Source organism: Zonotrichia leucophrys, chromosome 2 (genome assembly GCF_028769735.1).
Source record: "Zonotrichia leucophrys gambelii isolate GWCS_2022_RI chromosome 2, RI_Zleu_2.0, whole genome shotgun sequence".
Lineage (NCBI taxonomy): Eukaryota > Metazoa > Chordata > Aves > Passeriformes > Passerellidae > Zonotrichia > Zonotrichia leucophrys.
The window spans coordinates 28,093,736-28,119,248 of NC_088171.1; the positions used below are offsets into that span (position 1 = coordinate 28,093,736).

Below are 25,513 nucleotides of genomic sequence, written 5' to 3' on the forward strand. Positions count from 1 at the left end.
CTCATCCTTTCCTGCCATGGGTTATGAAATCATATGCCCTAAGGAAATGAAATTCAATTATGCATTTAATATATTTTGGATTAGCGGGGCGCATGCATCTGGCATGGTAAAAGCAAGATGTATTTTATGTATAGAAGTTAGTTAGAAAAATTATCTCCGTTGATATAAATATGATCACAACCTGCTGCACTCCTGAGAAAATGTGTACCACTTGAGACAAAAGCTGCTGTTATTACTGTTAGAATCTGTTGCATTAAGAGTATAGAAATTTGGCAGCAAATAAACACCCTTGCTTTCCAGCTCGTCCTCAGCGATCAGAGGGGCTGGGTGTGGCACATCTCATGACATGTGTCATGGCTTAGGCCTCATTCCTGTGGAATCTAAGAAAATTTTCTGAGTGATGAAACATTAATATGATGAGAATTCTAAAATATTTTAATATCTGGCCTCTGAAAGTGCTAACAAAAATGTGTCACTGTGTTCACATGGGTGGTGGTTGTCTGGTCGGAACACAGTCCCAGAATACATTTTAGTCGTTTAGAGAGAGAGAGGGAAACTGGTGCCTGTTTCAGTTTCTTTACTTTAATACTCTTAAATGTAAGATTAGAGGAAACATTATGACTCTGAATCTTAAAAAAGCAACTGCCAGAAATCTCCTTTCTAGGGAAATCTACTCAGTCCTCTACCTTGAACATACCTATAAGTGGAAAGCTGTTATGTCTACCTTGTTCTTGCACCCAGAGATGAAGTTCTTTCAAGGAAGTAGATGAAGAACAGAGAAAGAAAGATAAAGAAAGAAAGAAAGAAAGAGAGAGAGAGAGAGAGAGAGAGAGAGAAGAAAGAGAGAGAGAAAGAGAAAGAAAGAGAAAGGAAGAGAGAGAGAAAGAAAGAGAGAAAGAGAGGAAGAAAGAGAGAAAGAGAGAAAAGAGAGAAAGAGGAAAGAGAGAAGAAAGAGGAAAGAGAGAGAAAGAGAAAGAGAAAAAAGAGAGAGAGAGAAGAGAAGAAGAGAAGAGAAAGAGAGAAAAAGAAAGAAAGAAAAGAAAGAAGAAAGAAAGAAAAGAGAAAGAGAAAGAAAGAAAGAAGAAAGAAGAAGAAAGAAAAGAAAAGAAAGAAAGAAAGAAAGAAGAAGAAGAAAAGAAAGAAAGAAAGAAAGAAAGAAAGAAAGAAAGAAAAGAAAGAAGAAAGAAAGAAAGAAAAAAGAAAGAAAGAAAGTGAGATAAAAAAGTAAAACAAGTTTAAGTTCTTATACAAGTGATCATCCCAGGAACTTTCCTGGTTAAAAGATGAAAATTCTCTGAAGTAGGCTATAAAGACTAGAAGGAAACAAGCCTGAAGGGGGTGAAAGTAGCCTAAGTATGAAGTTCTACATGTATTAAGAAAGCAGTTTGTGGGTGGAAAATGGAGCAACACTGAGACATTATTTTCATCAGCTTTTGTCTAGTTGTCCGCTCAAAGCAACCAATTGAGCATGGAGAAAATTCCCTTTTATTCTCTGTATCAGTGGATAAGACCTTGGAAATGAAAAAATATGTTTGGGACTCGACTCAAGGAGTAGAGAAGGACTGTGTTGCATTTAATGAACTATTCAGACAAAATAAAAATCTTAGCTGTCACCACAGTTACTCAGAGAAACAACAGGAAAAAGAGAATCACAGACACAGCCTGTATTTTACATAGGCCAGGGATGCAAATCCTTTTCATTAAGCAGTAAGGCTGGCTTATTACTGAGACACAGTGCAGGACAAATGCAGTTCAAATCATGTTGGAAAGAATATTACCAGGGAATGTGGTTTTTGGGTATTCTTCCTCCTTCTTGCACATTTTTTTCCTTCTACCAGCATAACTTTGAAATGTCCTTCATAGACAAAACCTTATACTTTGTGAAAAATTACAGAAATTATTAAGGAACAAATTTACCTTTCTGTGAAGAGTGTAACACTGGCAAATTTGAAAGAAACTACATTAAGAAAATGTTTGCTTCACAAATGATAGAAATTTTTAATATGGGTATACACCATTTTCTTTTTACTTTTTTTGCCCAAGACATGTTAAAGACAAACACTTCTATGAACAGACCCTTGCTTGGCTATGATAAAAAGGTATGTGGCACTGTTGTGATAGGAATATCTTAGTGGCATGCTTCCATCATGTTCAAGTTTCTTAAAGACTGTTGGGTTTCTATTTTTTTATTTAAATCCCTGGTTAATCAAAGTCTGTCATCATATTCAGAAGCAATGAGCAGCAGCCTTGTGCTGCCTTTGAGACATGAATGGACCCAGACTTTCTACAAGGAGAACATGGGAATGCTGTTTTTCTGGCCAGGACCCATACATGGCAAGCTGCTGGCATCTGCAAGCATCTGTCATTTTCAGGAAAGAATCAGTTCAAGAAATAAAAGAAAAAAAATAGCAATGTTCATATTCTAGGAAATTACTATTTTCTGTGATGGTAAACTATTAGTAAGGTTTTTCTGAGTGGTCTCCTGCCAGCTGTGAGGTGGCTGTTTAAGGTACATGTGGTGCTTTTACCTGAGAGGTGACAGTACCTAATGACAAAGCTCTTGCTGAATAGGAGAGCTTATACTCTCATGGACTGCACTAGCAAAGTACCTAACGCTGTAATAACCTGCAAATCTGAGCTATTCAACTTGGGATGAGTGTTACAATCAATTATTGTAGCTTTCAGTAGAGTCACTGTTCCTTTTCTTGTCAGACTTAGCCTCTTACCTGCCTTGTTGAGTCATGTCTTGATGTGTGAGAATTATTTCCAGTCACAGCTAGTGCAGAATGCTGGTTTGTATAAAGCCATCTGTGGGTCAAACATCTCAGTTAATGAGAAATGTGCTCTGTGGGATTGGATTACCACCTGGATTAGATTTCTAATGCAATAAATTTCCAGGCATCCTCTTCTAGTATTTTAACAACACTTCAGTCTATATTATGGTGGAAATTGGATTAAAAGGACAAAGCATGAAGTCATTTGCTGAAGCAAACAGGGTGTTAGTGCCAAATTTTGTATAAAAGGATGCTGCTGAAAGGACTGCGTGTCTCTCTTCTAATCCACAGAGAATCCTCTGCCTGAGTTTAAGGACTTCATTTCCAAATACAATGCACAAGGGGGTACATAAACCTCTGTTAAACAGTTCATTTTGTGCATTCATCTCTTGTTTGCTTATGGTATTAAAAATGTTTTCAGCCTGGAACAATCCCATTCATGTGGAAATCACTTTGTAAATTTAAATACTGTAGTAGTGACAGTTCTGTTCAGTGAAAATTCTTTAATATGTTGGGCAGTATCAGTAGTGATCCTTCTGTAATTAAAGTTTTAAATATATGAAAGAAAATTCTGCCTTTTATCTCTCTCAGTGAAATAAAGATTTTCAAGAGAAAATATGGGTTATATATAGAGATAATGCTGACCATGTCTGAAAATGTGATGTTGTTAGGTCAAATGAATGATTGCTGTTCTTGGATGAAAGGAATATTGTGTGTGAAATGTCCCCTGTCCATTGGGTAAAGTTTGACTTCTAGGTGCAAGACAGGACATAAATGATACCTTTTAAAAATCAAAAATCAGAAGGTGCATATCCAAAAGTTTCTATTCCCAAGGATGTAATTCTTGATCAGTCTTAACAATTTTTAGGCCATCTTGCCTAAATGATGCAAGATGGCCTTAAAGTGAAAGCATATTCCTGTAAAAAGACTTACCCAACTTCAGATGGCCAGTTATCACAGAGAGATGACAGACCACAAGTTAAATTCCATTAGAATGTGGTCTTCCTTGGAGAGCAGGTGGTTCTCCTTCTGGGAAGGAAAATCAGACACATCTATTTCATTTGATCCTACTGGCTGATGTACTAGCACAGACTTGATAGTTACTTTCTTATTACATTATATTTTAAAAATTGACTCCATTCTCTATTCATTGTTCCAAACCAGACACCTCTTTTATGTATTGCTTTCTGATTGCTCTCAAAGCCTCTTTCCAATTAAATAATTTCCTGGCAAAAAACAAGTTTCTATGAAGTAAAACTGTTTTTCATATACTTTATAGGTTGCTGCATATTATAAAATGGCATGTATCATAAAATTCCTGCTGTTGATGGTTGTTTACTTTTTCTAGACACAAAAAATAAGCATCAGAACTTAAAACCAGACAATTTCTTGCAATAACTACACATTTTATGTCTTCTTTTCTGGCTTCAGAAAGAATGGGTGATGTTCTGTGCTAGAAAAGTTAATGCTTTTAAAGTCTTCTGTACTCGCTGAATGTAATAACAATGACAGCACTTAGCACTTATATAAATCTTTTCATGCATAGAGCTCCATCCTGACATTGAAAGTATTATTATTCACATTTTACGGATAAGTTCTTTAACATTCTAGTAGTGAGTTCAATTTCCACACCCTCCAGGCCAAGCAAGTATTATAGTAGGGGTTCAAATGTCAGAGATATCAGCTGAGAAATTCCTCATCTGAGTCTCAGACCTTGCTTTAGTTTTATGCTGGTTTCTGTAAGTGACTCTCCTTTAGATTAGAAGACCTGTTAAGTACCACTTCTCCATTTCTACTTCTTCTTCACTGACATTTTCCAGAAATCCAGGAGTTTCCTCAGCTTTTCCTACACAGGGTTTTCCCCATGACCTCAACTCACAAGGACACCTCAGAGTCTACAGACTGACTCAAGCCTCAGTATTGTTTTGATAAAATAGCTACAATAACTGTTTGGGGTTTTTTTGTCTGTCCTGTACAATCAATTTGTTTTATAAAAAAATATAAAATATTTCTATTTGAAATAGTTCTATATACATTTTGATGCTAGGGCCACTTTTTAATCATTCTTCATTTATTAGCCATACTGGGAAGCAAAATGGGATTAATGTACATGGCCATTACCCTGACCTACTTAGCTTCCCTGATATTTTACTTCTTGTTTTTCTTTCATTTTGTTTTCATAACTGATTTTAGACTCTACATGGTCAAACTCCCCAGATATGTTAATATAGCATGTGGTATGATATGGCATATGTCTTGGCCAGATTTTGACTATTTATTAATATTATAGCTAAATAAATATTGTATCTATGTATTATCATTATGTATTATCATTTTGAACAGCAAAACCTTCGAAGGAGACCTAGAGACCTTTCTATATCTAGGTCTTAAAAAACATCAATTGGTGCAATTTTCAGTGGACAGGGGAAGCAACAGCTAACAAAATTTTTAATTATTTGGTCTTTTGAGAACTTAAATCCTGAAAGGTTTGCTTGAGTGCAGATGAATTGAAAATACCTAAGTCCAATTCAAGTAACAAGTAATTAATGCTACTTTCACGGACATTAAGGAGAATACTAACAAAGAGAAACCTCAGTTAATGTAAGAAAAATAAGATCCTTGATTTGTTGTCTGCCAAAACAGATGATATTTGCTGTATTTTCTTCACAGTCTTATATATAGTTAATAATCATATTTAAAAGTTACATTGTCAGAATAAGTAGTAAAGTTATCTTTTTTTCTAAATTTAAATGCTGATTTAAATGGCAGTGCTACAGGCTTCTGTGGTTCTTGATTTGTTGGTCATCTAAGTTACATGTAGAGGAGAGGAAGCAGCAGAATGGGCTGTCTTGAATAGTAAGTGGTATTTGCCAAAGAAGAACATGAGCCTGTTTTTCTACATAACCTTTTTTTAATATACTACCTGTTAAGTTTTGTGAGTAAAGGAGACATAGCAAGTTTATCTTAAATCATCAGTAAACCGAAAATAGGGAAATAGCTACTGATATAATGATATCCAATTCCTGGAGCTGTATATGCAGAAAGAGAAAAACCAGTGAAGGAAACCAAATAGATTGCCACTAAGTAAAATGAATGCAGATGGAAGCTTTTGCTTGGTGTTGTGAGGTAACACTTACAGGTACAGGAGCAGGTGTTGAGCAAGAGGAGAGGAGCAAGTACCAAACATCACCATGGGGCCGTAGCTGACCCTCTGCAAGGTGACAGACAGAAACTCTGTAGAGACAGTTGAGTGGCAGCACTAGGAAATCAGGAAAACATAAGACGTCTGAAAATAGCTCAACTTCCTCTTAAATGCCCATAATTAAACTGCTCTGCTTAATTCAGGGGCTGTTTAAACTTGGTATCCACTCCAGAGAAGCATTTTTCTGCAGTGTAGCTCATACGTAGCCCCAGTCAATGGTAGCGTTCAGCTCAGTAATCAGATGGGTTAAATGTAACAATGAATGTATGATTGCAAGTTGTGCCCCTTAATAGTTAAGAATATATGGTGAAGAATATTATGTCTTGGAAACACTGTGGTATCATGTAATGGGAGACAAAAAACCTTCTGAGGCATAGAGTTTAGTGAGCTTCAAAAGGAGTTTCAGTGAATGATATTAAGTGACTTCAGACTGTCAAGAAAAAAGTACATAAACAACAATTTATAATGTAAGCTCTGTAATGAGCTCTTCTCTCATAAATATGCAAAACACTAATTAGTTATAGCCAAATTTCCCTAGCTTTGGGAATCTTTTGGAATATAGCTTTTCAGTAATTGAATCACATCAAAGTATTTTTTCTCCCCCTCTTCTAAGAGTGTTATGTGTGATTTGTTGGAGGGTAGGCAGAGATGGGAAGCAAGCTGTTGACAAACCAAAAGATGACTTTGATGTGGTTTAGTGAAACAGTGACTTACAAATTTATCAGAAAGCAATGCACAATGAACATGTAAGAAGCCCTGTTTGCACTGACTACCAGCACCACAATGAGGTCTGTCAATTTGATTCTAATTTTCTGAAAGGCAGCTATGTTTTTTTCCATGAAGTGTATATATATTGTTAGATATTAAGTTATAACCTTATGTTGTAAGGTTTTGGAAGGATTTCAGAGTGTATTTGAAGGCAGATGCTGCTTTTACAGGGCATTTTTTTGTAAAGTTCCTTTTGATGATGTTTGAAACCTTAAATGGTTGGACATCACATTATTTGTAGTTGAAAGAATTTCATTTCATTCTGACTTCAAAAAATTACAGTGAAGCAACATCACTATCATGACAAATTACCAAAACATTCCTCAGTATACCCACTGAATTAAATAACATTTGGCTTCCAGTCCTCACTTGGAAATGCAAAGAGGAAAGGAGTTTGAGGAGATCTGCTGTTAAATCTGATAATTTTTTTTCTTTCTTTTCTTTTTTTTATTATTTATTATTTATATTCTATATATAAATAATATAATTAAATATTATATTATTATTTATTATAATATTTATATATAATATTTATAATTTATTATTTTATCTTATTAAATTATATATAAATTATATAATTTTATAATAAAATTATGTTCATATTATATTTTATTTTTTATAATTTATTTATTTATATTCATCAGTCTCAAACTGTTAAAACCTTGGTATATGAAATGTTACAACTTTGTTTCCAAATTGACTATGTGTTTTTTACCAATATACTCTTGATGCTTCTGAGGCAACTGATCTGAACTATTGTGTGAAACAGGACTGTTTAGGCATGATTACAGGCTCTGAACAGGATCCTTCAAATAGAGCAATAAAGTCGAAATATAAAAACAAACCTACAACACTTCCTTTGTCATCAAACCACCTGAAGTCCAACCTTTAAAACCATAGATTTATTGTCTTGTTAGGTTTCAAGTCTGTGGCCAAATGGATGAAGGGAATCATTCTATGATTCTATATAGTCAAATTAAACTGCGTTTGTACATCTTGAAAAGTAATGATTTTGCCTTCTGGGTAGGTCTGTAATGCTTGTGTTAATTCAGATTAAATGAATGAGGACAGTAGGAAAAGAGTAGATCTTCCATGAGAGATGGGAGGAGCTGCTAATACGATGCTACAGATCTGGTCCTGAAATGCTATTTTGGGGATTTTAATTAATTGAAGTTGTTGAAATAAATGAAACATTTGTTTGATTATAGTTGTTGAATTCCAAATTTAAATAGCAGTATGTGTTTGGGGGACCCGCTGAAAGAAATTTTGAGAGTTTTGTTGCTTGGTTTTTTTTAAGCAAAAGTCTTTTTAAATGCTTCAGCAGTAGCACAGATTCTATGTGCTCTCACAGTCTAGCCTTCATCTACTTCTACAGCTGTATTCATTTCTATCTGTCTTGTTGACAACTTCATGAATTGTGACTAAATATAGGAGTTAAGTATTACAGCAAATATAAAGTCATTTCTACAACATTTACTTATATCACATTTTGCAAAATAAATGACAAAGTGAAGGCAATGTCATCATATTAACTCCATTGAAAGTTCCAGCTTTTATGCCTTGAACCTGAACAGAATTTCATGGCTGTATTCAGGTGAAATGTTCCGATGAAATAAGTAGAAAAAAGCTTTCTGAATTCTGATCTGCCACATTATAGCAATATTTTCATGAATTCCCAAGTTATTAAATTTATAATACTGAAGTATGTTTTTCCAATTAAATGTGCATTTTCTTTTGTCATAAAGAAGGAAAAAACTTAGTTATGCTTTTTACAGTAATTTAATTAAGCATTTCCTGTAAGTTCATTTCAATATCTATCATGGCTCACTAAAGTTGAAATTCAGTACAGAATGGTAGATTAATTGCCCTTTGTCTTCGATGAAATAAGAATCCTAAATATGCAGAGTCATGAAATTTAATTGTGTTCCTCAATTGCTTATTCAATGCTTTGGAAACCTGAATCAAGAAATACAGAAGAAGAGGGCCAAAGGTTGTTAAATGTAGCGAGTAACACAGATTTTGAACTTTACTTAATGAACCGAATGTTTATTACTATGAAATAAATGCACCATTTAAAGAATTATGGAGGCAATGTAAAACATTAAAACTCTAATTAATTTTGGTCAGAAGCATGCAATGCACTCATTTTTCCTAAAACATTTTCATTAGGGTCTGTATTTTCTCTGTTACTGAGATAAATTTATTTCTTTCATATGGTAGTGCTGTCTTTTTCTGTTATAAATGTGTCCTTCAGTGATGTTTACAGTGATCTTTCAGCTGCCTTCAACTTTGGGCAGCCTGGCTTGACAGTAGCTTCCAGAAGCATTTTTGTATAACTTAGTTTTTATATTAAAGTATGTTAATTCTTTTCCATTTAATGTTGTTAATCATTTTTGAAACAAAGAACATTCAGACCTTCTGATAAAGGGCTATATTTTTATATATATATATATATATATATATATATATATATAATATGCAGATTATATTTCACAAACTTATTTGAGCAAACAGTTAAAGCATGAAAAAATCTTCAGCTGCCATTTAGTACCTACCAAGATACATATATAGCCTAACAATTGAGCTCTTAAAAATTAAACTTATGCTTCTTAGTTGTTTTTTTTTTCCCATTAAATTGTACTGAGAAATAGAGCTATTAATTCCTTATTGTTGGCTAGGGCACCTTTTGTTCTCATGTAGCTATTGTAAGAGGAAGCCATTTTATTTCTTAGTATAAAGAATACAAACATGAATAAGATTTTTTCTTATAATTTAGTAAATATATAATGTAAATATGGTGAGAGTATAACCATAAATATTTAAAATTATCTTCATTATAATATGCATTTCTAGGCTATGAAATAATATTCTGTGGTAGTATTGCAGAATATAGTATATATAGTATCTATATTATATGCACTATATATATAGTATATATAATTATATATACTATATAAATTATATAATATATATTATACTACTATGCATACATATATATATATATATAAAGTAAAACTTTCTCTTTTAAATTTACAATTCATAAAAATAATTATTATGTTGCTACATAAGTAGTGCTATTTTGCTGTCTGTGTATGTGTTTATATATGCATAGATGCCATTATTATAATTGAAGGACAAATTTTCCTCAGAAATTACCTTACTCATGACAGTGTCAGATTTTAAAACTAGAGTGCCCTCTCACTCTGGAGTGGAAATTCACACTGGTCCCACAAGGGCATGGTACAATCCTGTTAAAGCTGCTTTTCATCTCTTTCTTAGTTGATGTTGCAGGTTTGTGATATCTAAGCATTTATATGTTCAGTCGAATGTTCATAAACCTGAACCTTCAGAGACTCAAATTGTTAAAGAGGAAACATTTTCCTGTACTTCCTTCAAGGAGAACCAGCTGAACTTGTAAAACAATGGTTGGGTTTCAAGCACCACCTGCCCTGAAGAGGATCCCAACTGTAGTGGCAGTCAGCCAAAGGGACCACTCAGTGGAATGGTTGCCTCCTAAAAGGGAGAGAAACAGATGGAAGATTTGAAATCTGGCATGAAATTCCACTTCTGTACTAAGCGTTAAATGAAATTTGACTGTAAGGGCTCTTGCGATGGTACATTTATCTGTATAATCAGAATTAGCAACAAGGAAGTAGAAAATACAGAACACTGACAAACATTTCCAAAAGACTTTAAAAGTTCTTCTAGCAGTGTGAGTTAAAGGAAAGAGTTTGTGATAAACATGCAGCTGCTTGTAGCTTCTTAAAGAGGAGCTTTAGTGTAAAAGTAGTTCTGCTGGTCTTGCATTGCCACCTAGAGCTCAGCAGTTGGTACTGCTTGGTAAGGAAACTGCAGCATTGCTCTTTCCTCTGAGCAAAGTGGGGTGGAGAGCTGCTTCCAGTTAATTGATGTCATGTTTGCTTACATTGTAATGGCTAGTCCCTTCATAGCCTCTGTTTTATAGTGTACAGATCAGCAGAGATTGTGCTGTAGGACTTTGGTGGGCTCTGACAGTAAGAATTAATGGCAATGCGCATTAAAAGGTACAACTGTCAGATATCCAGTGGTCCCAAAGGGGGCATTTTCTTGATGGCTGCTTTAGAATTCTTCATGAAGCAAATGTCAAACTTGTCAAGGCTGTCACTATGAAAATGATCCATGTAGCAAGGGTCTCCTTTTCTTGGGAAGCAAACAGCTGTCTTATCACTGCAGAGCTGTGCTTACAGAAAACTGTCATCTATCACAAGAAATTTATATTTGCTACTAATATCCATTAGTAAAGGACTGTTCCATTTGTACTCTTTTTTTGCACCATTGTTCATTACAAGGGTTGTCAGTAATACTATTGAAGAAGATAACATAGGCTTTAGAATTAAAATAACTTTTGAATTTTACTGCTGGATACTTTCCTTTTGGTGATTTAACAGAGACACTATCTTAGCTCCCAGTTTTTTCCGGATTTTTCCTGATTTTCCCAGTTTTTTCGTTTTCTTCCAAATTTGGCCTGTGACTTTGGAAGCTAGACTTTCAAAGCACAACACAAACAAAAGCTCTAGTATTTAATAAATTTCTTTCTGTCCTGATCTATTTTTAAGAGTATTAAAGTATTTTTACCTACTTCCAAGTGGTTTTTTCCCAGCTAGATTCTGTGAGGCAGGAGATGAATTGCCAGCTGGGGATCCTTAATAATTTAGTCTGTTAGTTATATTACAGTCTTTTGGGTTAAGATATTTTAGAAAATACTGGTATCAGAATTTGGCCCTGAGTGCTTTTGAGATGCTATTTCTAGATTATGTACTAGCAGAGACAACTCTTTAGTCATTCCTCCTTATAGCAAGGCATTTTTGTGTTTTGCATACTTTCTTATTATTCAGATGATTCTTTGCATAATCCTTAATGTATAGGTGTTTATTAAGTTTAGAATATCAATTACAGTTGGCAAAATAGTCAGCATTGTAATGCAATCCAGATATTATAGGTGTGGTACAATGAACAGAACTGGGAATTGATGCATGCCTTAGCACACTTAATTAAGGTGTGATCTGTTCTATTTGCAGAAGAGTGTCAGATTTCCTGTAGAGTTAAGAATTGTCTAATTCACTGTCATTTTCCAGATTTCATTTTGTTAACTAATGGAAAAATAAATTCTCAGACATTTTGAAGGAAATTGGTTGGAGGGGGTAAAAAGCAAAAGGGATACTCAAACCCCTATTTGTAGGCTTCTTTTCTTTCTTTTCTTTTTTCATTCCAGAATTTGTCTACAGGGGAATATTCTGGAATAATTACTACAAAATTAACTTTCTATGTCAGATCCACTATTCTTTGGTCTGAGAATAATGTGGTTGACCTTAAAAATGCTTTCAAAGGAGATGAAATTGTATCACAGTCTTTCTCAACTGTCAGCTCAAAACTTTAGAAATAGAATTTAAAAGTCAGACTCTTACCTTTGGTTTTTGTCACCTAAAGATAACTAAATATCGAAGTGCTCTCATTAACTTCCGCAAAGCTATTGAGTGATTAATACTTCAATAGATCAAACTTTTAATTATGAGGCAGATTTTAGGGTCTCGTTTCTAAATTCCTGCTCCCATTCTGTTCCTGTGACTCTTAAATGCTCAGCTACCAAGTATAGACTAAAAAAGAAGAGATGTTCATAGGACTTTTGAGAACACCTACAGAGCACCCAAAGGACTCTTTAATCCTGTACCTTGTTTCCATCAGAGAAAACAAGGATCGGATTCCAGGGCAAAGGATGTAAGAAAACTAATGTGGAAGGTCCCTCTCTCCACCAATGTCATCAGGATGCAGATGAGGTGTCCAGTGGCTTGAGGAGCTCCTGAGCTGGCATTTCAGTGCAAAGTGTTGGATTTAGCAGCACTTTGTACTTTTCCTTATCCCTGTTGGTTTTATAAGTCTGTAATAACATCAATTCCAGACTAGTAAACTTCATTCATTTCAATATTAAAATAATCTTTGGGCTTTTTCATTAGGAGTAGTAGTACAGTCTTGAGGGATTCACATCCCTTGGCTATTCCAGTCATCAGATCTGTGCGGAGGCATCTTTTTGGTGAGTGTATTCACTATATAATATTTGAGTCTATGGTTTTCTGTAGTCACAAGATACTGAGATAAGTTTGATTTTTGGCATCCGGTGGTGAGAACTACTTTAAAAGTTTGACTTGTGACATCTGCAGGAAAAGCTGCTTTGATTTTAGGATTTTTAGAGCAGAAAGCACTAGCTGTAAGAGTCATAGGTGGCTGGAAGAAAAATAAATAATAATATAAAAAGAGATGTTAGGTATTAATAAAAATAATGTGAACTGAATTTCTGTGGGCAGAAACCAGAATTCAGTATTTTGTCTGCTGTATAGCTGCTAGTAATAGAAACTTTGCACACTGCCATCATGGACTGGTTTTTAACAGATAACATAAAAATAAAAGGTTTTCCTTTGCTATTCATCAGAATTAAAAGCATTATAATGATAACGATAGGTGGTAATTGCTAAAACAAATATATTAAATATATTTAATCTGCAGTCTGTTTTGCATAATTTCTTGATAATTAGGCTATATAGGCTATGTGGATGAAAATTCAAACATTATTAATGACATTGGAAACTCCAACCATTTCATTATTCTTTGTGCAATCATCGGGCTGCCTCTTGGGCTACTATAAAATAGATAAAGCATTTCATAGAAATCTTGCATTGTCAGCAAACTCAAATAATAGTGGGTTTTCACATCTTGTGGTATGGTTAATATGTGCTCTAAATTGTCAGTTCAGATCTTCCCCAAGCATACTGGCAGTAATAGAACACTTCTTATAATTTGTAGACGTTCATGTCCCAAATTATTCTGACATTGCCATTCTGAGGCCTCTGCTGTCACTTCTTTTCTGCCAGAAAGCTGCATGAATGCCAAAGCTGGTGGTTCATACTTTCCAGTGTTCCCCAAAAGTCCTTTCTGCCATCTTGTTCGTGCTGGCACTGTTGTTCATGTGCCAGTGCACAGCCTGGGAACTGATCTGGCTCAGGGCATGTCTAACAAAGAAAATGTTTTCTCCCCTTACTAGGTCATGTTATGAGAAAGATCAAACATCACTACTATGAGCTTTGCACAGCAATCACCTGTGTTCAGAGATACCAAACTTTTGTCTCCAAATGAGGTGTGTTTCTGTTCTTGGAAAACAAGATGGAGTGAAAACCCTTGTACAAAATTATGATGTTTTATGTGGAGCCTGGTTCAGTGCAATGCTAGTCAGACAGTTTTCAGGCATAAAAATGCAAAAAAAACCCCAATAAATTAAAAAAATCAGCCAGGCATCTGGATGACTTGTGCATTGGAATCTGCCCACATAAGTCAAATTTAAGTTTTGCTGGTAGATTCTACCTGTTTGAATATGTTTTGCTTGTTTGAAGCAACAGGAAATCAACAAAGGAAAAGTATTAGTTCTGCAAAGAAGTAATAAAAACCAAAATTGATGCTTCCATCTGGAGTATTCAGCCTAAGCAAATCCTGAAGCTGCCATCACCCAGAGCCATCATTTCTGCATCTCAGAATACGCTGATCACTGCAGCTGCTCTGTAACCTGGGAATTCTGCCAGAGTCCAAGCATGACCTTTTGAGCACAGAATTAAACATTTCAAATTTACACAGAGGCAAAAGATTCTCTAAAAAAAGCCTCATTCATTGGATAAAACTTTTTTGCCATTGATAAAGTCAGGAAGCCAATATTCAGTATTGAGCCTAATGTGCCTTAACCCTCTTGCAGTCCTCAGTGAAGGTATGGCCCTGTTGTCTCTGAAATTGCTACATGCTCCATCCATGAGGAGGGGAAGCCTTAAGCAATATGTGGAGAGTTCTGGGAAAGAATGATGGTGTGGGGTTTATATTCCTGTATGAGGGAGCACAAGTCAGGGCATCAGAATAATGTCAAGTTGAGTGCTAGGAAGGTGGATTAATTGGCTCTGAGGTCACCTGGAATACAACTGGTGTAGGTGGGGACCTTCAGAAACATGCAGATTTGCTGTTCTTTTAGTGACATGTTCTTCATTAAATAACCTGGCTGGTTTTCCATAGCCGGCAAAAGTTTCTGTGAGTGTTTTTTTCATTCCACAGTACTCCTTTGAAACCTGTAAGCAGCAAACTTGGTAACACTCTATTCCTTTGCTGTTTCTGATTCTGCCCTGTGTGTTTTCATTTGAAGTTTGACCTCTGTATGGATACTATACATTGCACTCTCTTTAATATATTCTACACTTCTAATTTAAACAAATCTTCAGTGTTTGGTTTCACACACATGCACAGACTTGTTTTCTCAGCTAAGTGAGAGGAGCCACAGGGAGCACTACTTGTTTTAAAGGTAACTGAAGAGATGACAGTCCAGAAAGAGAAGAAAAAAAGCTTTTAGTGGTCAGTTATGTAAAGATTTCTCAGTGCCTGGGAGACTCCTAAAGGGGGAGAATCCAGAAGTGGGATGGCTTGGAGTATCTGCTACTTGAACAGAACAACTAGCTTTCCCATTTTATTACATAACAGATCACATTTTTAAATGAGATTTTCTACTGCCGTTCTATTTTGTGCTTCCCATGTAGTCTTCCTATATATTTTCTACCTCTAAATATTATACTTATTGTTACAAAGCATGCTTTGATGGTGAAAGAAGGGTTAGGATGCAAAAGGATAAACTTATTTTCCTACAAGAATGAAAATGTTCTTTTAAATCAGGAAAATACACCTCAGGTTACGGGGTCCCACCTAAATATCCCTGGTGTTTCCTTTTTGTCAGCTGTTAGTGATGAGTATTGTTACAGCAGCCAGGATGCTTCTTCATTCCAAAATGTCTGTTCATTTCTTTTTGGTGTTTTTGGAATGTGGAAGATTCTCTGTAAGTGGAATTAAAATGCAGACTAGAAAATTGGTCATACTCTGAAATTGTGATAAGGACTGTTCATGATGTGATGAGTTGCAAGTTGTCTTACAAAAAAGTTTTCTCACTCTTCCATAATTTATACTTTGGAGGTCATGATTTTGTACTGGACACAAAATAGGATCCATTCCTATGGAAACAGGCATTATGATGTCACTTCATTTTTTCAGTGAGATCCAGAGGAACCCATAGTGAATTATGAGCCTTACTCTTGGGGCTGAAGCTGTAGAATATTGTAAGCATGCTGCTGCCTGACATGCTCATGTTTCCTATTTTAGACCTGACTGATCTTCAGATAACATATGGTGGTACAAGTAATTGGAAAATTGGCAGACCTGTCAAGAAAATATGCTAGATGGGACAAAAATACGATGCTGCAGAACATAAAGTGTCTCTGAAGTTAAATTTATTGTCTTTTATCAAATGGTGAAGTAAACATATCTGGTCGCAAAAAAATGAAACATTTTTCAATGGCAGATGCTTTTCAAAAGTAATTTTTAGTACAGTGATGAAAGTTCTTGCATTCAAAACTTATTTAGTGGGAACCTCTGGTCAAGAACAAAGGAAAGGTGTGTAATACTTTCTGCTGTAGGTATTTGAATATATTGTTATCCGTGTGTGATTTAATATTTCTTTATGTAACTGTCCAGTAAAATGGTCAGCAGAATATTTACTCATTAAATTTTTTTTCTGCTATAAATGTAGGCAATTAGGTTTGTTTAAATTTTGTATCACTTTTATTTCAACACTTGAGCTAAATCAATCACTTGAATAAAGGACTTTCTGCTTATTTTTATGCTCATTAGTCAGGCAAAAGAAAGCAAAAGACTGTACTGAATTCCATACGTCTGCATAAGCAAAAAAAGTATACTTTTTCAATAAATTGATTAATGTTCAGGTTTTCATTTTCTTTTACAGGAAGAAGAAAATGAAGCTGAAGCAGAAAATCCATCTCAGGAGCTGAATTTGGAACAGAAAAAATCAAAAAAATAGGAGATTGCTGTCTTGTTTGAAATATTTGCAAGTTGTGTAACAGTGGTTATAATTTCTCATTGTAAAATTAAGAAAAAAAGTTCTCAATAAAGTCATTGAAAATTAAATTCATGGTGCACTGGGGAATTAATTAAGTAGCTCCTGGTGATATTCTTGATTACATTAAAAGCTGTATTATCAGAACTGAGTACTTTACCAATAAAATTCTGAAAGCTTTTTGAACACGTTAGAGAAAGCTGATGGGTTATTCATCACATGTAGCATTTACTAAGCAAATAGGGCAATTTTATGTTTTACTCTGCAAAACAGTGTTATCCTTAAAGGATAGTTATAACTCAGACATATTTTGGTATTTCTGAGCAAGAGCTTTGATTCTTAAAAGTTAGATAAATATGTTCTACTAAAGGAGTTCTGAAATTTCTCCTGATCAGTGATTAAATGTTTCTGAGGAGTAGGTAGAGGCAAGAATTTTTTGATATGTATGGTGCATTTTCAGAAGTAATTACTTTTGCATTTGTATTGTGATTTTTAATCGGTTTCTTGCTGCATTATACTTTTCCTTATGTAAACCTTTTCCATCTTCATGTGATCATTGTCTTTTAATGAATGTCAAGTTTTTGTCTTGATTAGGCCATCTTACCCAGGTCTAATTCCCTCATGCCATTCTTTTCATTCTAACAAAATAAAATGACTTCTTTCTGTGTCATTAGACCTTTAAGTGAGTAATAAACATGTAAAATAACTTTTCTTCCTATAGTCCTAATTTTGTTTTCCAATTTACCTTTGCTTTTCAGCCTGTGCAGGTCACTGAATAGGAATGTACAAGAAACTTAGAGGTATATTTATAGCCTGATAGCTTCACAGATTGCAATGAAAAAAAATCTCACTTTTGGGTTTAAAACAACACTGACTGAAGTCCCTTCAGTGAAGTTTATCCTATTTGGGAGAAATAAATTATCTTCAGCTGAAAAAATTAACTTCTTTTCCTACTCTGCTATACTTTTACTTATTGCATTGAGTGCTAAATCAGATTGTAAATAGTGTCCATCCCCAATTTTATCCTCTCTGTGTAAATTATATTTTCAGATATTTTAAAAACAACATGCCTGTGCTTAAGCAGTATCTTTTATGAATTCTTTCCTGGTTTATGAGGTTCAAATGTGTGTAGCTCATGGACAGATTTCAATCACAATTACTCTACAAGAGTTTAATAACACTAGATCTCATTTTAACGAATGCAGCTATCATGTAAATAAACATTAAATAAATTCAGCATTGGTCCATTTGGTGCAGATCAAACACTGTAGCCATCTCAGAGAGGAGGGGGGCATATGATTTTGTCTTCACTGCAGTGCAAGAGGCAGATTTAGGAAAGCCAGAAGCAGAGTTTTGCCATGCAGGACCTTAGGGACTGTTCTCTGTGCAGCGGCGTGAAGGATCACAGGGTAGGTGAAGGCAAAGGGAATGTTTTTCATTTCTTCATGCTAACCCAAAAAACCACAGTTCTCAGAGCTTAGTCCTCATCAGGATATGAAGAAGGGGCAGGGTGTCCAGTGGAACAGGCTGAAAGGCCTCTGAACTTCAAAGGACAGAACTAGTAACTTACAAAAAAAGGTAAGAGAATGAAGTTTTACATAGGGGTTACACAAAGGAAGGTAATGACAGGGGGAGATACTGACTGAGATGGATTGGGCTGGACATGCCTTGACCTTTCAGCCTGCACTTGATGCACTTGATGTTTGAATTTATCTGGCCTGAAATTAAGAGATAGGGCCTCAGTTGTGCAAAATATTTGAATCTTTATATAATCACATTTTCTTTCAGTCCATGGTAGCACATTTGTCCATTTGCTGTGAGTCTAAGCTCTCTGGCAGCCCAGGACTGTACAGGTGTGGGAGAAGACGAGGGTGGTTATTTACTGTTCAGGTTTTGTGTGAAAATGCATTACTTGGCTCTCAAACACCTGAGTGAGAAAAACAGTTCAGACATTGAAAGATACCATTTGCTTCCATTTGATGCATAACTCTGATGAGCCTTAAAGGACTATTTCCGTATCTTTCCTAAGCTCTTCAAAAATTTAATGTGAAAGTATAAATACATAAGCCATACTTTTAGCTAGCTCCAAAGTGCATCACCAGAAGTCTACAGTCAGTGTTGATAATCTGTTTCTTGGTCAAGTTACTTACTTCAAAATGGAAACATGGGAATTTCAAAAAATTTCACTGAAAAATAATAACCAGTACTTTTACCATAAGTAAACCTGGGGTGGAAATTGGGACAAATTGGCTGAATTGAAATGCAGTCCTACCTTCTTCCCTGCCAGAAAAATGTTGGAAACTGATTTTAATAACTTGTTTGTAGACATCTTTACTTAACAAAGGGGGAGAAGTGTTTAACTGATAAAGATCAAATGGATCAGATAAAGGCTTTATCAGATGGGTAGCTTTGTTTATTTTGATTCTGTTCTAGTTAAAATTTGCAACTGAATTGATTTTTCTGTGTATTGGAGTTTTCAAGCTACCAGAATGAATTACATTTTCATTATATATTTTTTCTCCTCAGTGTCCAGAGGATTTTTTTGATACTACACGCTGGGTAAAGCAGATGGCTGCAGCACTGCTACATGGCTCTGACATGATGCTTCTGAGTGTTACTCTTCAGCAGAACTAAGGTGTAAACCTGATGCAGAATATTGTGACTTTTAATAAAGGTGTGTCCAGGCTGCAGTGAAGCACAAGCCAGCTTGGATACTGAAAACACCCTTGCCCCTACAGAATGAAGTTCAATGCTTATCTGAAAAAGCTCAGATGAAAAAACTCTCAGCTTAGAGAAGGGAAGAGGAAAATTGAGACAGCTTTAATTCAGCTGACTGCAGTCACTTTTGTGGAGCAATATATTCTTTGTATGCAAATACACACAGACACCCCTCTGTACATGTGCCCAAGCAGTCAGTTATAATGTCCTTTTTATTTCTCTTCCCCTCAATTCTGTTATTTAATACTAAGAGTTACATGCTGTTCTGAAAGTCTAGATGGAGAACTACTTATTTCCCACTGCATCCCTCTCATGCATGACAGTAATGATGCTCCCCAGTTGAGAATTGCAGTTTTCTGGATTGCATTAGTGATAGCTATTTTAGGGTGGCTTAGGGGATAATTATGTTTTCTGTGCTTGAGGAAAAACTGTCATTTTCCTCATATTAAAGCAAATTCACTGCTTTTGTGCAGTTAATGATGGATTGGTGTTGGTTTTTGTTCAACCCTCCGTGTTTGCTCTTTTCTCTCCTGTGAAACAGTGGGCTATGGAGAATTTTTTGGACTCCAACACTGTTTTCTATTACAGACAATCACTTCATCCCCAAAGAAGAGCAAATTTCTCTATTACTATAATTTTTGTTCTTAAAAAGTAATGTCTAACCTTTCTACTCCCTCATGGGAGTATCAAAACTTCGAGGGGTGGAAGTTCTTCACTTAGGGTAATATTTCTGATTTATGAGAGTGTAGGTTATGTTGTGTTGTAGATATATGTGCAATAGTTTGTTACTAAATGAATCTCTTTAGTATATTACCTAATTGTTATTGTCATGCAAGAATTCTTACTCTGAATGCTGTATTCCTACATTAAACATAGGACTCATGATTGGCATGAGCTAAAAAAATCAAAGCTACTTTCAAAGCAGATGCTTTTACTTCCCTGTTTGTTGCTTCACTGGGATTGAAATACTTGGATCTAAAATGTTGTGCAGTCGTAAGGATTCTGGACAAAAGCGAATATATCTTGGTATTTTAATCCCAGTGTATGTGTAACTTCTTATGACTTAATGAGAATCTACAGTATTTTGATTTTGTCTTAATGATACATTGAAATGTATTGCTACACTGAACATTTGGTGCTCATTTAGGATCTATCTCCTGAACAGCACAAATTGTGCAGCTTTATGTGCACAAAGTGTTACATACAGCAGCTAACCCTAATACAATATCCATTTTCTGCTCATTGGAAAGCATTTCTATACCTGTAAATTAAGAAAACTATTTAACATGATTATTCTCGCTGAGAAGCTTCAATATTTGCACAGTAGGAATTTTTGAAGGGAGAAAACCATGTTGACAGAGAAGTATCTCACTTCAGTGCTTCTTATTGCAGTCCCATAAGCAGGCTACCTCTTGGTTGGTTGCTCTGCATCACTCTACAGAAACTAACTCTCCCTGACATTAGTCTGAATAGGTTTTACCCTGGTTTTACTCTGAAAAGTGAAGATTGATTAGAAACTGACTCTGTTTCACATGACCTAATGAAAACAATTTTTACAATGAGCAAACCATTTCTATCACCTATCTAAGGCTATAGAGTGAAATCATGGCAGGTAATAAATGTTTCCCCATGGTGAATTCAGTGTGGATTCTGCAGTGATGCTGTCTGGGGAAGGAAGTGAAATGCTGAAGGCAACAGCATGAAAATGCACGCAGCTATGGCATAATTCTGATTTGTTTGGAAGAACTATTAATTTCCTTGTTACAAAGCCAAGTAAGAGCAACCCTTTAAAACTGTTGAACCATGAAAGCCATTTCCTTAAGGGTTTTAAATTTGGGAACAGAGTCATGAAATTTATAGCTTTGATGAGATATTCTTTGCCTGCAGTCAGAATGAGAGCTAGATCATTGGTTTCCCAGCATGACACCTATGTATTCTTGTGTGCAGTAGATATCATTAGGCTCATAATAACACAGCTATCATCACATTAACGTCTGAAAGGTTCAGTTTTGATGCTTGGTTTAAGTCTCATTTATACCTACAGCATACAAAGCAGCTGAATAAAAGCAAAAGCTGCATCTTACCTATATTGTGCTTCTGTTATGCACTTTAACCAAAAATACAGTAATTTTATGCCTGGTCAAATTTTAATTTTTTTTATTTTTCTTGCCAAGTCACATTGTTTTGAAAAAGCTGCAGTGATGAACTAATTGCATGCCATGAATGCAGTAGCAGATAATGGTACAGTGACACCACTTTTTTTCTGGCTTATGCCAGTAAGGACAGTAGGGAACATCATATACATATTGGCCTAATAATTGTAATTTTCAGTACATTACTGAAAATTTATGTACTATGTCTGCCATCTTATGGTAGAAGAGAAGTGTGTCAGAACAAGCTGCTAGCACCTCATTTCTTGTATTCTTTCAGGTAAAGCAGGGCAGACTGTCATGTTCTAGCAAGGCACCAGCAGTTGGAAATCACACAAAAAAGGAAATACAACTGAAAAAAAAATGTGTTTTCACTGCCCTGCTACATATTCCGTGAGTTTCTGTTGGAAAAAATATAGTAGATCTCTTTACAGCATAAAGTAGTACTGGTTTTGCAGTGAATATCATACCATTTATATCAAATTAAATTTGCAGAGAGAGGTACCAAGAGAAATCATCTTTTGTTCGCCCTGTGACTGAACAATTGGAAAGAGTTTGGGAGAAACATCTTTATTCTCATAATGGAGAAAAGGAGTCTGCAGAAGCACCAATGTAGCAAGTCTAATAACTTGTGGCAAATTACTTACTACTTTGATCTGAAAAGTTTTCCCCAGATCAGTGTCAGAGCTTTCATTTCTGTACATGGGAGGGAAACCTGTGGGAGTTCTGGCAAGAGAGAGTCTGCAGATTGAGGCTGTAGCATTGAGTTAAAAGCAGCCAATTCCAAGCAGTGGCTTGGAAATACAAAGACAATTTGAATCATCAGAAGTTGGGAAGGCTACATGAGACAATATTCTGCAAGAGCTTAAAACCCTTGTGGAAGAAGAAATACTAATTAGCAGCTAAGGAGATGGGATTTGTAAAAGATAGAGTATAGCAATAATGTTTCCCAGAAGAAAGACTTCAGGATGTTTTCATTTTAGTTGTTAAAGTACAGTTTTTTAGTATTTATTTTAAGGATCACTGTTTCTGTCACCAATATCTGAATATTTTTTACTCAAACTCCAAATTTCTGTTTTAACATCTTGCTGTGAAAGATGTATTATGAAATAACCTTTTTTTCTTAAATATTTTAGGGACCGGTTGAATTTTTAATGTCTTTATATCTTCATACATCAAACCCTTTCAAATATTGAATCGACTGCAGTATTATGAAATGTTTTGTCCCTGAAAAGGAATACAATATTCATTTCTAGTTACTAACTTAATGCCAAGTGGTTAGGTGAAAAATGCCTTTTTCAGCCCACATTTGTTCCATAAAAGTACCTTGACTCTTTTTTGAATTCAAGCACAGTGTAGAAAATACATGGCATTGCTGAACCCACCCTTTAAGCTGCATTGCTCATGTTACGGAATTATCTTTAATTGCCAAGTAACTTGCCTATGTAAATCTATGTGAAATCACACCATTGATTCCCACTTTTAGGATTTGGAATCAAAACAAAACTGTTTGTTTGTACCTTTTCTTCCTTGTAGATAAAACCTTTTTTAGACCAGCCAGGGGAATTGTCACCTTTCAGAGAAGCAGGGCGAGGCAGCTGCCAGCAGTATGGGACAGCAGCACAGAGAAAAGGCTCCTGTTCCCCAAAGCTTTGTTTTCATCACAGAAGACAACAGCCTGAAAAGCCAGGCTGAAGAAGTGATATAGCTTGGCTCATGTTCTTTTAGCACACCCCTACATATTCAACTGTATTTTTTTGGCCTTTGTTAAGAGAGAAAGGAATACAGAACTGCATTGCTGAATGCTTAAGTTATTTAGTAGGCCACTGTACAGGGTTTGCATGGCCAGGCTTTGGTGGTGGTGGTGGGGCTACAGGGGTGGCTTCTGTGAGAAACTGCCAGAAGCTTCTTCCATGTAAGACACAGCCAGTCCCTGGCAACTCTGAAGATAGATGTGCTGCTGGTCAAGGCTGTGCCAATTAGAAATGGTGGCAAAGCCTCTGTGATAAGAGATTTAAGAAGGAAGGAAAAAAATATATATATAGCACGGTTGTAATTGCAACCAGAGAAGAGCAGGGTGAGAATATGTGAGAACAACTCTGCTGACATGAAGATCAGTGGAGAAGGAGGGGCAGGAGCTGCTCCAGGCACCAGACCTGGGGTTCCCCTGCAGTCCATGGTGCAGCCCATGGTGAGACAGCTGTACCCCTGCAGCCCATGGAAGTCCACAGGGATGCAGAGATCCACCCACAGCCCATGGAAGAGACCCCCACCAGAGCAGGTGGAGGCTTGACAGGAGGCTGTGACCTTGTGGGAGACCTGCTGAGAGAGGAGCCCATGCTGCAGGAGCCTGACCTTGAAGGACTGCATGCCACGGAAGAGTGACCCATGCTACAGCAGGGAGCTGCTGCTTGTGAGATGAACTCATGTTGGAGAGGTTCATGGAAAACTTCCATGGGAGGGACCCCACAGTGCAGCAGGGGAATGACTCTTCTCCCTGGGCATCAGGACAAAGCCATGAGTGATGAACTGACCATAACCCTCATTCCCTGTCTCCTTGTGCCACTGGGACAGGAGGTAGAGCTGGGAAGGAGGAAAGGAGGGGTGGGGGAAAGATGTTTTTAATGTTTTATTTTCCCCCCATTCCCTCTCTCCTTGTGCTGCTGGGGTAGGAGGTAGAGCTGGGAAGGAGGGAGGGGTGGGGAAAAGGTGTTTTTAATGTTTTATTTTACTTCTCATTATCCAGTTCTGATTTTGTTAGTAACAGATTATCTCTAATTCTAGCCCGTTTTGCCAATTATGCTCTTTGGTGAGTGATCTCTCCCAGTCCTTACCTCAGCTCATGAACTCTCTGTTATATTTTCTCTCCCCTGTCCAGCTGTGGAGGGCAGTGACAGAGGCTTTGGTGGGTGCCTGGCATCCAGCAAGAGTCAACCTGCTACAGCCACTCTGGAGAACAAAAGACAGACCTCCTCTCAGTCAATACTGGCCTTGGGTCCAAGCAGTTACAAAATTTCTTCTGACCAGCTCATTTCCCAGGAGGGAGCTTGCAAACACTGTTTTGCTTGTGGCTACATACAGTAATTGACACACACTTTTATTGCAGCCGTGCAGAAAGAAAGATTCTTAGAATAATCTTTTTGGGTTTTTTTTGTAGGTCATCACCACACAGTAATTTATAATGAATAAACCTTCAGAGACAGACCAAATCTGTTAAGTAACAGCAGTACCACCCATATGCAGATACTGCTGCCTTGCAGGTGTTTTCTGAGGAGTGGACTAGGCTGGAATTCAGCAGCTTTGCTCCTCACAGCCCTGGGAGCATCTCCTGGGTGGTTGTGGGCAGTAACTCCTCTTGGATCTGCCAGAGCAGTGTCCTGTGCTTGACTGCTGCTTTGTTATCCTGAGCCAGTGAGTGTAGAGGATGAAATGCAGCCTGCTGATCTGTCTGGTAACTCAGTGCCTCAGCCAGAGTCCAACAGTGGTTGGAGCATCAATAACTGTGAATTACCTATAGCAGGGCAGAACTGATGTCGTGGTGAAAGTCTGGCATCATCAGCAGAGAATTTGGCAGCAGTAATAGTAGTCCTTTAAACTGAACTATCAGTTTTTCCATTAATAACTGGCAACTATGTCTTTAGACCCACATTTGGTCATCTCATCTTTCCATTCTCAATCTGGTCAGACTTTGCTGCCCACACTTGATTAGGAAGTTATGTTTTGTTGATGTGGACATCAAACCTGTTATCTTTCCACTTTTCTTCAGGGATAGAACTCTGTGTAACATTAGACCTCAAAACTGGTTGAAGTCAAATAAAGGTAGAGTCTCACTAAAGAAGGAAAAACATATGAAGCTCTCATTCTTGTTGGTGTCCAGTATCAATTTAAATGCAGTTTTTTGAACAGCCACACTGCTTCTGCCCTGTAGGCTGGGACTGTCCTT

The 25,513-nt window shown here is 36.3% G+C and overlaps 1 protein-coding gene across 4 annotated transcripts in view; it reads left to right on the top strand.

The window, feature by feature from the left end:
- PHF14 (PHD finger protein 14) overlaps positions 1-17,409 on the top strand; it is a 161,168-nt gene extending 143,759 nt beyond the window's left edge. For all 4 annotated transcript variants that reach the window (XM_064704394.1, XM_064704396.1, XM_064704393.1 and 1 more), the window contains one exon: positions 16,592-17,409. In XM_064704394.1, coding sequence (XP_064560464.1) covers positions 16,592-16,666 — 75 coding nt within the window. In that variant the 3' untranslated portion in view covers positions 16,667-17,409. The remainder of the gene's footprint in view (positions 1-16,591) is intronic.
- Positions 17,410-25,513: the final 8,104 nt, after the last annotated feature.